The sequence below is a fragment of the Notolabrus celidotus genome, chromosome 16, assembly GCF_009762535.1.
Source record: "Notolabrus celidotus isolate fNotCel1 chromosome 16, fNotCel1.pri, whole genome shotgun sequence".
In the NCBI taxonomy this organism is placed as follows: Eukaryota; Metazoa; Chordata; class Actinopteri; order Labriformes; family Labridae; genus Notolabrus; species Notolabrus celidotus.
The window spans coordinates 2,509,157-2,525,344 of record NC_048287.1 but is presented as its reverse complement, the minus strand read 5'-3'; the positions used below and the strand labels follow the sequence as shown (position 1 = coordinate 2,525,344).

Sequence of the window (16,188 nt, the reverse complement as noted above, 5' to 3'; positions counted from 1 at the left end):
GTTCACATCTCTCTTTTCAGACATGTTAAACTGCGTCTGAACCAGACACCACTCATTTTAAGTGCCATTAAACATTAAACAGTTGTGTTTAGCTGATTGGAGAGGCAGACAGCCCGGACTGAAACACGCTCATCAACATTTCTGGGGTTTGAATCCCAACCAGTGCATTGTATTTATTTTAGTTATTGTAAACACTGTAGATTAATACCAAAGACATCAAAACTATGAAAGAACATATATGGAATTATTTAATGAACCAAAAAGTGTTAAACAAAGCAGAATCTGTTTTATATTTTAGATTCTGTAAAGTAGCCCCCTTTTTCCTTCATGACAGCTTTACACACTCTTGGTATTCTCTCAGTCTGCTTCATGAAGTGGTCTCCTGGAATGGTTTTTAATTAACATGAGCCTTGTCAAGAGTTCATTTGTAGAATGACTTGCCTTCTTAATGTGTTTGAAACCATCAGTTGTGTTGTTCAGAGGTAGGGTTAGTACACAATGGATAGCCCTATTTGACTACTGTTGTAATCCAGATTATGGCAAAACCAGATTATTTCATTGTTTTGATGTCTTCAGTATTAATCTACAATGTTGAAAATAAGTAAAATAAATAAAAACATTAAATGAGAAGGTGTGTCCAAACTTTTGACTGGTGATGTATATTCCACTCATTGGCTCTAGCTGTTATCACCCTATTTCCTGTGTTAATACAAATATACAGAGAAATAAATCCAAACTAACAAACATGTAATAAACTACAAACAACATCAACATCTGTATCTGTAAGTAATGCTTCCTGTTTAAACAAGAATTACACTAAAGATTTTCCTAAAGACATTTCAGTCCCAGTTTTAAAGGTTTACAAAGAGTGTACCTTGAATGATCTGGATTCAGATACTAGACCGATAGATGCATGTGAACATTATGTTATAAACTGCTCATTGTAAACATGCACAAGAGGAAAAGTGAACAATGGAGCTGATGCAGAAGAAGCGTTTCACAGTAGCTGTCTTTGTGTCTGCAGTGGTTTGTTTGTAGGTAAGTTATTGAGGCCTGAGTTTGACTGAGGTAAGCACAATGAGCCTGCAATGCATGTCCTTCCTCCCTGCTTCAGTTTGAAGTCAAATCTTAATTAAAAATTAAATGTATAAATCCAGAGTTGAAACTCATGACTTTGTAGTAGAAGTGAAACTCTTAAAGTTTAAAATGACTTCATATAGATGCATAATACCCTACAATTTATTTAAAGGTACAGTGTGTAGAAACGGAAATATTAAGCAGTCAGATTCCAGATTGAACGCTCCCTTGCTCACCCTTCCTGTGACGGTGGCCTTCAAGGACAAGATGCTGCTGTGAACAGGAACGGTTATAAACAGGGCAGGTAGTCGGAGCGAGAGAGTCAGTCTCAACCTATTTTATGCACCTTTAATCCTGCAGCTCTGCCTCGCTGTGAGTGTGCACGCCTGTCAGCTGCAGGCTCTGTTTGGCGCGCTCCTGCGCAGCTGCAGAGAGCAGAAAGCAGAGACGTCCACCCGATCAGCCTCTGACTTTATTACAGGGCGAAAGTATGGAAAATCATCTACTCTTCCACTCCCTCACAGTCACAAGGATGCGTTCAGGTACCGAAACATGGCACCGTTTGATTTTACGTGAATCGGTACTCGGTAGTACCGACGGAATTCAGTCGGTACCTATAAAAAGACCAAATTCGGTACCCATCCCTACCAGTGGCTGAGAAAAAAAGCACTCATGGAGACCTGTCACTCAGCTGCAGCCGCCAGCTGAGCGTCTCCACTGTGAGCAACACCTTCAGTCAGCTGATTCACATCCAAACATGCTTTAAATTTCAAACACCTCCCTGATAGCTGAACCAAATATGAGACCACATGATGTTTGTTCCACGTGAAAGAAAATCAAAACAAAAAATGTGTTTGAGTAAGTTCTTAACAATCAAACAATCCATAGTCGATTATTTGTTGACATCCCTACTTGCAATACTTGAAATACCCATCTCTAGTAGAAACTTGGCGGTGCAAGATAGCGGCCTCGATGGAAGAGGACCTGCTCCTCATAAAAGGCTAAATAAAAGGCTCATTCTAAGTTCATAATCAGGTGATTATACACTCTCCTAAGTGCTGCACACTGTACCTCTAACACCATCACAACAGAAAGAGGAAAATAAGTCATTAATGAAAAACAATATCATGTCTGTTCTTCTTCTTCTTCTTCGATTGTTCTCACAAATATCTAAAGCAGCTAAAGAACACCAGCTCTGAATAAATCAATTCAAACATAATTATTTTGAGTCTGCAGCATCACACATTTCCAAGGCGCTATGGCAACTAGCGATTGACATGAGATAAATGTGCGTAGGAGAGGTCTGCGACTCACCATACGAATCATACGAGTCCCCGCTGTGTCCGTACTCGTAGTAGTCGTCTGAGCTGTGAACAGAGAGAGAGCAGCGAGATGAAGATTGGAATGCATAGATAAATATGAAATAAGAGAAAGATAGACTCTGTGAAATTGCAGTTATCGGCAAACAAATGGAATGTTTCTTATTTCCAGAGTTATTGTACAAGATCAAAGTGATATTTACAATGATTCAATCTGATATAATGTATACAGTGGCAATGAAGACAAACACACAGGAAGTGGTTTTGCAGATATACTCAGCTGAATATGAAAGCAAAACACAAACAAGAGGAAGCTTTCAATTGCTCCAAAGTTCGGCAAGCATTTGTGGTTCTACAAGGCAATTTCCTCGGGCGTATTACTGCACAAACTTCCAGTTCCAAATCACTGCATATGGAGATCTATGAGAGGAGGCATCTTTAATGAAAAATAAAAAGATGGGGAGGCGAGCTGCGTAGCGCTTCATTTCTCGCTTATTTATTTATTTCTTTATTTGCGGTCGCAGGTGAGATGCTGACAGAACAATCCTGCCTCGGTATCATTCAGTAACAGCGCTATCATTCAAGAGAGGCAATTCATCATAAGGCTGCCACTGAGCCGACACCAGCCATCACAGCTGGGTCCTCTCCGCCTGCCTGTCAGTCAGTCTGTCAGCGACAGCAGCACCTCTCTGCTCGCCGGATTAGAGAGCTGAAGGCACCATCTAAAACCCAACACAGCACATCAACACCCCGACTGCTGAGGGCACAGAGGTGACGCTAATGTCACACTGCTGCCAGAGTAACAGATTACATTTCACTCCAGTTACTGTAATGGAGGAGAGTTTTTGCGGTGTGATCTCAAAAGCCAAACTGGAGCCCAAAAGGTTGAGACAGTCCGCTCCTTTATCGAATTACACCACAGTTTGCAGCACTCCAGGAAATCAATTTCTACAAATTCAGTCTGTTATTAAGTCGGCCTTTCACTCAGCAGAATCCTCCTCATGAAAAGGAGCGTCATAATGATCCATACTTCTAAATTAAACCTTGCGTCACTTGCTTTCCTTGTTGTGTATTTCATTGTGGCGTTACTGTTTAAAGGTATAGTAGTACATGAGGTACCAACGCTGTCTTCAAAGGGGTTTGAGATAAGATGAAGAATAATACTCATGGGTTTGTAGAAGAAGAAGAAGAAGAAGAAGAAGAAGAAGAAGAAGAAGAAGAAGAAGAAGAAGAAGAAGAAGAAGAAGAAGAAGAAGAAGAAGAAGAAGAAGAAGAAGAAGAAGAAGAAGAAGAAGAAGAAGAAGAAGAAGAAGAAATAATAATAATAGTGCCTTTGTTTATATAGCACCTTTAAAGAAGAGGTCAAGAGGTTAAAAAGAATAATCATAAATTAAACAGAATGAAGTGGTGTGACAAAAGATCAATAATTCATTGTTTAATAGGTTTTTAAAAAAATAAATAAATAAAATAAATGAATACAAATAGTACATGAGGTACCAATTAAGAAGAAGAAGAAGAAATAATAATAATTATAATAATAATAATAATAATAATAATAATAAATAATAAATCATTATAAATAACAATAATAATAATAAAAAATAAAAAAATATTATAAATAATAATAATAATAATAATAATAATAATAATAATAATAGTGCCTTTGTTTATATAGCACCTTTAAAGAAGAGGTCAAGAGGTTAAAAAGAATAAACATAAATTAAACAGAATGAAGTGGTGTGACAAAAGATCAATAATTCATTGTTTAATAGTTTTTTTTTTTTAAATAAATAAAATAAAAGAATACAAATAGTACATGAGATAACAATGCTGTCTTCAAAGGGGTTTGAGACAAGATGAAGAATAACAGTTATCAAGACCAAACAACACGTATTCTACTCATGGGTTTGTAGAAGAAGAAGAAGAAGAAGATGATGAAGAAGAAGAAGAAGAAGAAGAAGAAGAAGAAGAAGAAGAAGAAGAAGAAGAAGAAACAAAAGAATAAGTAGATGATGAAGAAGAAGAAGAAGAAGAAGAAATAATAATAATAATAATAATAATAAACAATAAATTATTATAAATAATAATAATAATAAACAATAAATTATTATAAATAATAATAATAATAAACAATAAATTATTATAAATAATAATAATAATAATAATAATAATAATAATAATAATAATTATAATAATAATAATAATAATAATAGTGACTTTGTTATATAGCACCTTTAAAGAAGAGGTCAAGAGGTTAAAAAGAATAAACATAAATTAAACAGAATGAAGTGGTGTGACAAAAGATCAATAATTCATTGTTTAATAGGTTTTTCAAAAATAAATAAATAAAATAAATGAATACAAATAAATAAATAATAAATGGATAAGTAAATTAAAGTATTAAAGGACAATAAAAGAGGTTTTCAGAATTAGAGGACGACATCACATCGGGAAAGATAGAAAAAATGAAAAGGATAAATTAGGAACGTTAAAATAATGAATGAAAAAGTGAATGAATGAATGAATAAAAATAAAAAAATAAAAAAGGATAGGTAAGTGAAAGCATTAAAAGGACAAAAAGAGAGGTTTTCAGAATAAGAGGACGACATCATATCGGGAAAATTGGAAAAAAGTGAAAAGGATGAATAAGGAAGGTTACAATATTAAATGGGAAATAAATAAATTAAAACAATAAATAATCAAATTAAATAATCAAATAAAGACATGGCAAGGCAGCTTAATTTGTATAGAACATTTCATACGCCAGGGCAACTCAGTGTGCTTTACATTAAAACATTAAAAGCATTGGAAACATTCAGACAGGCATAAAAGAACACAATTAAAATGACAAATATAATATTCAAATAAATACAATTAAAATTAGCATTTAAAGTGAGTTAAAAAAAGCTAAGATAGGAAGGGAGTGAAAAAAAAAAAGGTCTTAGTCTTTGATTTAAAAGAGGTGAGAGTTGGAGCAGACCTGCAGCTTTCAGGGAGTGTGTTCCAGATATGTGGAGCATAATGACTAAACGCTGCTTCACCATGTTTCGTTCTGACTCTAGGGACTGAAAGCAGACTAGTACCTGATGACCTCAGAGGTCCAGATGGTTCATACAGTAGCAGCAGATCAGCAATGTATTTTGGGCCTTATTTAAAAACGATTAATTAGTTGGATAAAAGCAAAAAATAATAATACAATTGAAGTCAAAGTGGTTAGAAGGATGAAGTCACATTAAAGCAAGTCTGTAAAAATGGGTTTTAAGAGGAGATTTAAAAGAGGTCACTGACTCTGTGAGCCTTATCTCCTCAGGGAGGTCGTTCCAAAGTCGAGGGGCTCTGATGGAGAAAGCTTGATCCCCTTTGGATTTGAGCCTCGACTTTGGAAAGACCAAAAATGCCCCACCTGAGGATCTGAGGCCGCAAGATGGCTTGTCATTTGTTAGCATTCTGATATAGTTCAGGGCAAGCTTTAAAAGTGGTCACTAAAATCTGAAAATCTAAAACGCAGAGGAAGTCAGAGGAGAGAAGAGAGGACAGGAGGGAGGTGATGTCATCTGTTAAAACCAGTTGAGGACTGTCGGTTGTGAATAGTGCTATCCTGCTGAAGGACTTGTTGGTAAACGGTAAATGGATTTGTACCTGTAAAGCACTTTTCTAGTCTTCTGAGCCCTCAAAGCGCTTCCTCATATTCCCTCATTCACACCACATTCACCCACTGATGGCAGGAGATGCTGTTGTTGGCGGTAAACCCAATTATTTCATCTATAAACATTTACACATGGCTGACTATGTCACCAGGAGCGATTTAGGGTTCAAAGAACTCTTCAGCATGTGACTGCAGGAGCTGGAATCGAACCACAAACCTTACAGATGGGAGACAACCCACTTTTCCACTGAGCCACAGACGCCTCTCATGATAAATAGAGAATATATATAAAGCTAAATTGGTCTAGAGCTTGGTTTTTGTCTCACCAATTTGCTGTTTTAACTGTAATTCTAGCTGAGCGTGACAGAACTCAAATAGCCATCATCACGTGTCATGTTTTTGGGACTTGGGAATTTTATTTGAGACACAAAATGAGATGAGAACAGCTACTGTTCATCTCTAAGGGTTTTCAGTTCAATCACATAAACATTGGTCTTTTATTTTGAAAGCAGAGGTTATGAATGAGCGCAGTCATACGTCACTTCCTGCTCCCATATGTGTGGGGCGTGGTCACATTTTCATCTTCATCTCTGAGGGTTTACAGTTAAAACACAAAAACGTTGAATCTCATGTATTTTATTTTGAAAGCAGAGGTTATGGATGAGCGCAGTCAAACGTCACTTCCTGCTCGCAAAAGTGACAACGCCCACATTTGGGTGAAACAAACGCTGTAGAAGTACTGGCGGCAGATGAGAAAACATGAGTAGCACCCAAACGGCAACCGTCCATCCATTATCTTGACTACTTATCCCGTTAGGGGTCACGGGGGGCTGGAGTCTATCCCAGCTGGCTTCGGGCGGAAGGCAGGGTACACCCTGGACAGGTCGCCAACCTATCACAGGGCTAACACAGAGAGACAGACAACCATTCATGCACACACTCACACCTACGGGCAATTTAGAGTGATCAATCAATCTGAGCATGTTTTTGGATTGTGGGAGGAAGCCGGAGAACCCGGAGAGAACCCACGCATGCACGGGGAGAACATGCAAACTCCACACAGAAAGGCACCCGCCCGGCCGGGGATTCAAACCAGGATCCTTCTAGCTGTGAGGCAACAGCGCTACCTACTGCACCACCGTGCAGCCCCGAGCAGCAACCAATGGTCTAAAAATACGAGTCCAATGCCGAAGTGCTAAAAACTGCAGTTCATTGAGGATCCGCTTGAGGCTGGCTCCAGAAGTACCAGAAACCACATACACACCAATTCAAAGAAGACGATCTTTACAGCAGAAATAAACATGTTTACAGCCTGGTTTAAAAAACAAGTTTAGTCTGGATAGCTCATTTCTCGATCGGCACACACTGTACGGGGGGTGGATTTTTTTCTAACAGCAATTTCTCAATATTGAGATTACTAGTCTTCCAATGAGAGGCACAGCTGACTTGATTGACAGGCGGGAACACTGCAGCTGTTGGCGAGGAGACTCAAAGCCCGCCTCTTTACGTCACAATCGCTCTACAGCAGCAATATGTCTCCCGCCGACGATTGGCTTCAAAACAGCTCTTCAGAAACAGATGGGTGACGTCACGGATACTACGTCCATTTATTATACAGTCTATGGTAGCACTATGACTGAGTGCTGATACACATGTTGTACTGTAGAGAATACAAAAACAATCAATTATAATATTCCACTCTTCCTCAGAGGACGGAGGGAAAAGAAAAGCCCCGTGGTTTTTAGAGGATGAATGTGTGAAAGCTTGGTTCAGGTGTCGTGTCCCTCCAGGCTGCTGCTCACAGCGCCCTGTAACAGCTGCCTCTGTCACTGGATCCTTCACAAAGCCCACAACATATGCTGTTCACGGCAATATCATCATCATCACATCTCATCTATATTTCTCAGTGACGACATAGTGACTAGACCAGAAGCGCTTGATTAAAATTAGAGAGTTGTTTGCTAGCTTAGGGGAGCTAAAGGAGCTTTATGTATTAATAAATAAGAGTGATGGTAGCTTTCAGGTTAGTTTCATACCATTATTATTATCTAAAGGAGCTAGTTACCTCAGCTTATGTCTGAAAGAACTCGTCCGTATATTCCATGTTTGTTTGATTTTCTTAAAATGCTAATATTAGCCATTACATTACCGCTCTGTTTGCTAGAAGCTATTAAAAATGAGTCTAATTTAACATTGATGACTGATCAGCAAAGTCTTAATTTATATGACTGCTTCACTGGACATTATGTTTGCTCTCAATAGCCTCTAAATAGTATGCTTTTTTATTTTAGGCTATTAATTTGGTGAAGCCCAGAATTTCCATTTAGATGGACTGCGTTCACCCAAAAGGGGGCGGGGCTACAAGTTGAAGTCAGTACCTCTCACCTCAATGGTTTTGTTTTCACATGCACAGATTTAAAGATGCTCATGTCAATTTTTGCCATCGCTTTACATCAGTACCATGTAAACACACCATGCATTTGTCATTTCATGGGGACTGAAGCTTAAGTAATAATAATAATAATAATAATAATAATAATAATAATAATAATAATAATAATAATAATAATAATAAGACAACATTTATATAGCACTTTTCAATACGGGTAACAAGGTGCTTCACAATGGGAAATACAAGCAAGTATATAAGCAAAGCAAAATGAAACAATATAAAAAAACTTCTTCCTTCTATTATCCTTGGGGTCGATTGGACCCCATTCAATTTTTACCATCTCTAAATGAATGGCTAGCATCATTTTTTTTTGCTTCATATTTCATGACTTTTCCTAATTTAATGTGGACAACTGGGAAAACATAATATTAAGATGTTGATATGTTCCAATCTCCTGTAGAATTAAATTACGCACTGGTGTTCCTTGGGGTCAATTTGACCCCAGGTTGTTTTAGCTGTATATAACATGAGAAATATCAACGTTTTACACACATTTGTTTTGATTGTTTTGGATGATACTGAGGTCACTATAACCAAGGACACTTCTTCATGTGCCTGCAGGAGCTGGGATCGAATGGCCAACCTTCAGATTGAGATATAATATTTCCAGCCACCATGTCTCTAAAGACATTCAAGTGATGAGTCCTGAGTCATACGTTCTGATAACATAGAAAAAAGGCAGGGCCAACGAGGGCATGACAAACTCGCAGCAGTTTGATGTTCTGTTTTATAATAAAGTCCTTCTGAATGCTTTAAATTGTGTTTATGTTTGAAATATATTTTATTTAAAGGACTATTTATATACCTAGTACCTGTCAAATATACCTGAGTAACAATCAGTTACTGGAGGTTTAAATTGCTGGGAGCAAATTGACCTCAATGATAAAAGGTGTTAGTCAGTTTGAGGGTAACAGGAGGGTTAAAAGCCTGCATGCTTAAAAAACAGACCCATGAAATCAAGTTAAACTGAAATAAAATCACAGAATAAAAGCTTTCATGTAAAAATGTGTCTAGAGTTATTAAATAAAACAAGGGACTGACTCTGCAGGTCTGCTCTCCGCTGATTCTAGTAGGGAGTAGTTGCAGTGAAAACAAGGTAACATTGTGGTCTCATAGTTCTCAAGGTCTCTGTGGACATCAAGTATCAACTTTGTATTGATTATTTTTTAAATGGTACGTCTCTATTGAGGTATTGAAGGGTTATCTATTCCCACAGCAGCTTGATGTCAGCATAGAGGTACAAAAAAAGAGCACTGGTGATTAACGAAAATTTTAAAAAAGGATGAAAAGTGAGAAAAAATTGGTTTGTACACCGTTCATTTACACAGACTGGACTGTGGTGTAATTATTAAACAGAGTAGTGGGTAGCATGATTATCATACACACATTTTGTGAACTAAGGAAAGAACTAGGAAAATGGAACTCAATCCCGACCCACATTAGAGACTGTACAAGCCTCAGTGTTTTTAAAAGTACACTGAAATTATGGCTCAAGGAAAAACAATCATGTGATCATCTGAATGCATCAAATTAGAGACAATGAAATGTAATTTTAAATGTGTTGTTATTAGTGATGGACTGTGTTGAGTAGTCTATGTATTGTTTTAAATGCTAGTATGTTTTCTTATCGTTTGTATTGTACATTTGTTAACATCTTCCTGCCCAGGGACCACAGATGAAAATTAGCTTATAGCTAACTCTGGCTTGACAGTTTTTGTTTTGCATGGCCCCTGTCAAATAAACTAATAAATAAAATAAAATAAAATAAATGAAATCAGATATCTCTGAGTTACACAGCAGAGTCCATAAAAAGGTACACAGAATAATCTTCTTCATTGCACAAACTGAACATACTGATCTTCTATTTGTGCCAACATTGAGTGAAAATATTCTTTATGATATGCTGTCTTGTCTTTTGTGAGAGCTGATCTTACTTTGGCAGCTTCTCCAACACCTGCAATGCTGAACAGCAGCAACATGACACACTGATTGGCTGCTGTATTGTTTTCTGTGACAGTTTCTTTTTAAGGATGAACAAGACAGCAGGACCGGCTGAGGACAGCGGGGGGGAATCGTTTTAAGAGCACTGTGGCGGCTCAATGAGACATGAGACAGCTCCCTACAGAGGCTTGTGCCTTAAGTCAGGCTTAGCATAAATTTTACACAGTTCATAATTCAACTACAAACAATGCCAAGCCAGCAGAAGAAAACAAGGCTTTTCCCCCTGTGCTAAGACAGTCTCCCTGCGAGGAGCCAGGCCAGCTGCTGTTGCTGGGAGCATGAGGTTTCCAGTCAGCCCTCGCGGCTGAGGTGCCACCGTACATCTGCCACAGATGTCAAGTCACTGCAATATTCTTGACACCCCTCAATGGCCGACAGAAACAGAGGGGGGGAGGGGAGACATGAGACTAGGGAGAGCATGTTTTGGCTCGTCATGTTGTGCGCCCCGAGACGAGCCCTGACAAGATACTAAATAATTAGGTTTCACATTATGCTAAACACAGAGAAGTCATCTTAAAATCAACAGCACCTCCTATGAAATGAGAAACTCTATTTGCCACAACTCACCGCTGCTTGCAGACATATGGTTTAGTGTGTGGATTATTGGATAATTGTGGGCTTTTCTTTGTCATATTCAACAATGAAAACATTGGAATAACACAAAGCAGGATGCTGCACAGCAGTGTTAACAGTGTTTCAGAGGCTTGCTTACATGCTTTGTGCTGTCAGCATTTTCTCCCTTCATTTATTTTCTCTATGGTTATCCCACAAGAGCTGAAAAGAGAAAAAAAAAAAACCCTCCTCACTTAAATCTTGAAGTTTCTCTATTGCTCAAGGCAGAAAAGACCAATAATAGCAGTCCGTCCTGGTGGAAGCTGCCAGTGCAGACCTGCTCTCTGCACAAAGGAGAGGAGTGCAACAAAAGCTGTTAGGCGCCTCTAATTTCTGAGGTGACATTTTATCAATATCGCTACAGAACTTCTCTCCTTAGTTACTTTCTCTTCTCAATTACAGAAACCGGTGGGTCTTGAGATGCTTCCTGAAGGTCAAAGATTTCAGTAAAGTTCTGCTCTTTGTGTCCAAAGTTTGACAGCAGCTACTGAAGGTTGAACATCAAGCTGCAATCTGACACTAACATGCACATTTCTGCAGCTCTGCTCCCCAAAATTCCCCAGAGCTGACTGTTCATGTGTGTCCCCTCTGCATGAAGTTTCCCCTGCGGGAGTCTCAGGAGGCTGCATGGCGTCAAATAGACCCTGCAGTAGGCAAGGTGTAGCTTTTTCTTATGTTTAAATCTCCTTTTATAGTCCATTCTATTTATTTTTGTTTCTCTCTCAGACCCTTTCCAAAAGTGTTTTCTGGTAAATTTCACATCACTTGGACAGTCTATCAAAACATGCATCTGTTGATATGTTAAAGCTCCCATAAGGAACTTTCACTTTGTGTGGATTTTGGCGCCCCCTGTGGCCAAAGCAGTACATTTTATCACAACACCAGATCTGGTTTTTTGCTTAATACATTTTTTTTTTCTCTGTACTCTGCATTTGGGTCCTGGTCCTTTGCTCAAGCCGTAACACAGAGTCCTCCGGATCAGATACACAAGACTTCTATTCTTGCCGGATGCCGGAGCACGACGCATCAATCTCAACAGAGCAGATGGAGCGGGACAGGAAGTGAGATTTCACCAAAACCAAATGAAAACATCCGGTTAATTTTCAGAATAAAACACTCTGTGTTATCACCAGATCGTATTTCACTTAACTACAACAACAAACTGTCATGATGAGCGGAGCCAGGCCTGGAGTCAACAGGTCAGAGGTTTTCAGAGGACCAGAAAGACAACATGGATGAGGAGAGGAGGAGGAGAATCCTTGATTCAGTGATTACAGTGGGAAAACCTCGGTCACACGACTCCAGCTGTCCGGAGGTCCTGCTCTCCTCTCTGAGTAGCTCCCGTACCTACGCAGAAGCCCACACACGTAGCTGACGTACACCTCCTCCAAAATATAACTACCTGTAGAATCGACGTGGACCGCAAGCCCTGTGATTGGTCCGCTCTGCGCCATTATACTTCCTGCATTTACAGCACTTCTGGGATCCCCACTCATCAGCCGTGTATCTCATCTCCTCCTCTCTATTCTTCATGTAATCATGTCTGTATGATAAACAGCAACATGTATCAGCTGTAGATTAACAGAACACGCTCTGAATCTCTGTGGAAAAGTAAACAGAGATCATAGCGGGGCCGGAAGGAGGCGACCCGCTATCAGAGAGACCACACTGCCCTCTAGTGTTTTGGAGGAGAATTGCTGCGCGACACGGACACATCGACACATAAGTACGTGGTGCTCATGTCCATGTTAGCCCCTGCTGCGTAGGGGAGATGCAGAAGTATAAACCAGCCTTTAGAACACATGTTACAAATATCATCACCCCCGCCCCTCGCTCACATTGAATCTGCCTGAAAATGTTCTGCTGCGTTCTCACGTTAGCTCATGTCAGATTTACCAGAACATTTAGTAGAGAGCTGGAAGGAAACATGTCCTTGTAAAGGCAGTTTAAATAGTCATCATTACTGTTGATTAACACTTATGTCAACATAATGAAACCACTGATTAAAGAGGTGGTTTCATGGTAGCAAATCAAAATGTTGGGCAACAGCGGAGGAGGCTTCCAGAGTGCTGTGGGGGGCCTTACAGAGACAGTAACTGACATGAAGCTTTTTAGACAGAGGCGGTTCTCAGACGCCAATAATTCTTTAAGCTGTAAATGATGTAAAGCTGCTAATACAGCTATCAATGGACATTATAAAGCCTGGAAATGAGCACAATACACCCTCTGTGAGATGATTCATTCATCTAACTTGTAGAAGCATTGGCATTGATTTCTAACTCACCTGCTTTCTAACAACCATGCAGACTTTTTGAATATAATGAATCTAAACAGCAAAATCACTGAGAAATGAGTCGTGCTGTATCATCACGATGAGGTTTATCTCCATATGAACTGGGTATTCATGCAGTTACAACATAAAGCCACATTATTTGATCCTTGGCTCCATCCCCACACTTGAAATTCCTCCAAACTTTTAGAGTGGAAGTTAGTCAAAGAGGTAAAAAAAACCGTCTTCACTGCTTTATGTATTTTACACTCTTCCTTATTGATCCCAAATCACAGCTTCGCCTTGTCTGAAGTCCAGACCTGGCAGCTGTAACACAAGCAGGAGATGAGCCCCCTGGGGTGCTCAGATTTCACTGGAGATATGCCCTGTCATAGGTGTGAAAGAGCTTTGGCTTTCTAACTAGGTCAGCTTCTGATTTGACATTCATTAGCAAAGGGCGACCGCTGGTCTGTGTCTCCCCAAACTTCACGGGCCAAAACAGAAAAAAACACATCTGTCTCAAACACAGGCGTGCACCATGAGAGGGGAACACTACACCTATTAGATAAGTGTGTCTCTTTCATCCAGCGTCTGATTCAAGGCCTACTTCTTCACAGGTAAAGACCCTGCCTCTCTGGAGCATCTGTCATCTCTGTAAATGCTTTGTCGTAAGCACTGATGTTGCCATTCCTGGGCACAGGAAACAGATGGCGGTGTTAAATCTGAATGATGTAGTACACGTCCCTGGTGGACTTTGTTTTCTTACATCGCCATTACTCTTCTAGTCCTCTGTGATAGATTAGAAGGAATCTAGTAGGGCATTACGAGTGGCTGCAGAGGTAATACAGTGCCGGGCTGACGTGGAGGGTTAGAGGATACTTTTCCTTTGCTTGCCTATTTCTTGCATAAAGCACATTTTAACTCATCCAGACTTTCCCAAAATTACTTTTTGGAGGTTTCTTTTGAAAAAAATGTTTTTTCATTCATTCTCTACGCTGGGATGAAAAAAGTAGAATCCTGACAAATTGCCCCACACAGAATGCTCTGATTTGACAGACTCAGTGGTGATTTCCACAGACACAATACAATGAAAATGGAGAGGGAAAAAAAGCTGCACTACCTTTCTTTTTTAGGCCATTTGGTATGAAATGAAGCCAACATAATTTCAAATGGAAGAACTCCTTATGGATACACTGGTGATTGCTCTTGTGGTGGCTGATTGCAAAGCTATCTCCAACACTGACCCCCTGCTAGAGAGCAACAAAGACGGACAAAGTGCCCTGCGGCGAGATTTGACTTTACAAATGAGACTTCTTTCTGGGTTTGAAATGACCATTTATGTCACTTGTCTTCCTTTTTAAGAAAGAACATGACTTCCTGCTTGCGGGTAAAATCTGCCTCCTCAAGTCAAGTCAGTCTGCAGTATTTTCTGAAACCATTTTGAAAACGTTGGGTTGTTTAACATCTGTGGATGACTTTGTTATATTTTATTGAAGGGACATTACTTTTTTAAAGCACAGCTCTTTGTTTGGAGAGAGAGAGAGAGAGAGAGAGAGAGAGAAGAGAGAGAGATTGATGTAAATCCCGCCCCCCCCTTCCCCTCAGATGGTCTAATTCCCGCCACAGCACCTGTCACTCAACCTGACAGGCTGTGTACCATGAAAACAGCATCCAGGTACCCAGCATCTGTGAGGCACCGCAGGCATTTCAGAGGCAGACAGCTAACACAGCCAATCTGTACTTAGATTCCAGAAACACGCTGATATTTCTATTGTACTAAATGGATGTTGTCTGCCTTAGGGCACACAGACACCATAAGCAAACCTCAAAGAAGCAGCATTGATGAAGTCAGGCTTATAGAATACATCGTTTCTACTGTGTGTGAACACTTTGTTTGCAGAGAGGCGGATGACGAGTATGATCCTCGTTCTGTGGGAGCATCAGAAAACAGAAAGAGACTATCAGTTAGCTTAGCATGGTTTGAGCACGATGGAAGGAAATCAGGTGAAAATAATAATAATAATAATAATAATAATAATAAAATTTTATAATAGTAATAAAATGTAATAATAATAATAATAATAGTAATAAAATGTAATAATAATACTAATAATATTAATAATAATAATAATAGTAATAATGATGATGATGATGATGTTGATAATAATATTATAATACTTGAATACTAATAATATTAATGATAATAACAATATTACTTATACTACTACCACTACTATACCTACTACAAATAATATTAATAGTAATAACAATAATACTTTAATTATATATATATATATATATATATATATATATATATATATATATATATATATATATATATATATATATATATATATATACACATATATAATAATTTGATAATAATAATAATAATAATAATAATAATAATAATAGTAATAATGATGATGATGATAATAATAATATAATACTTGAATACTAATAATATTAATGATAATAACAATATTACTTATACTATTACCACTACTACAACTACTACAAATAATATTAATAGTAATAACAATAATACTTTAATTATATATATATATATATATATATATAAACATATATAATAATTTGATAATAATAATAATAATAATAATAATAATAATAATTTGATACTACTACTACTAATATTACCACTACTACTACTAATAGTAAAACTAATAACAATACTACTTCTACTTCTACTACTACTACTACTACTACTACTACTACTAATAATAATAATAATAATAATAATTATCATAATAATAACAATTCTACTACTACAACTACTACTAAAAATAATAAT

General features: G+C 38.2%; 1 protein-coding gene across 1 annotated transcript in view; it reads right to left on the bottom strand.

The window, feature by feature from the left end:
* The window catches only part of khdrbs3 (KH domain containing, RNA binding, signal transduction associated 3), a 237,573-nt gene that overhangs the window by 5,319 nt on the left and 216,066 nt on the right, over positions 1 to 16,188 (bottom strand). Inside the window, exon 8 of the mRNA XM_034704107.1 lies at positions 2,392 to 2,444. Coding sequence (XP_034559998.1) covers positions 2,392 to 2,444 — 53 coding nt within the window. The remainder of the gene's footprint in view (positions 1 to 2,391; positions 2,445 to 16,188) is intronic.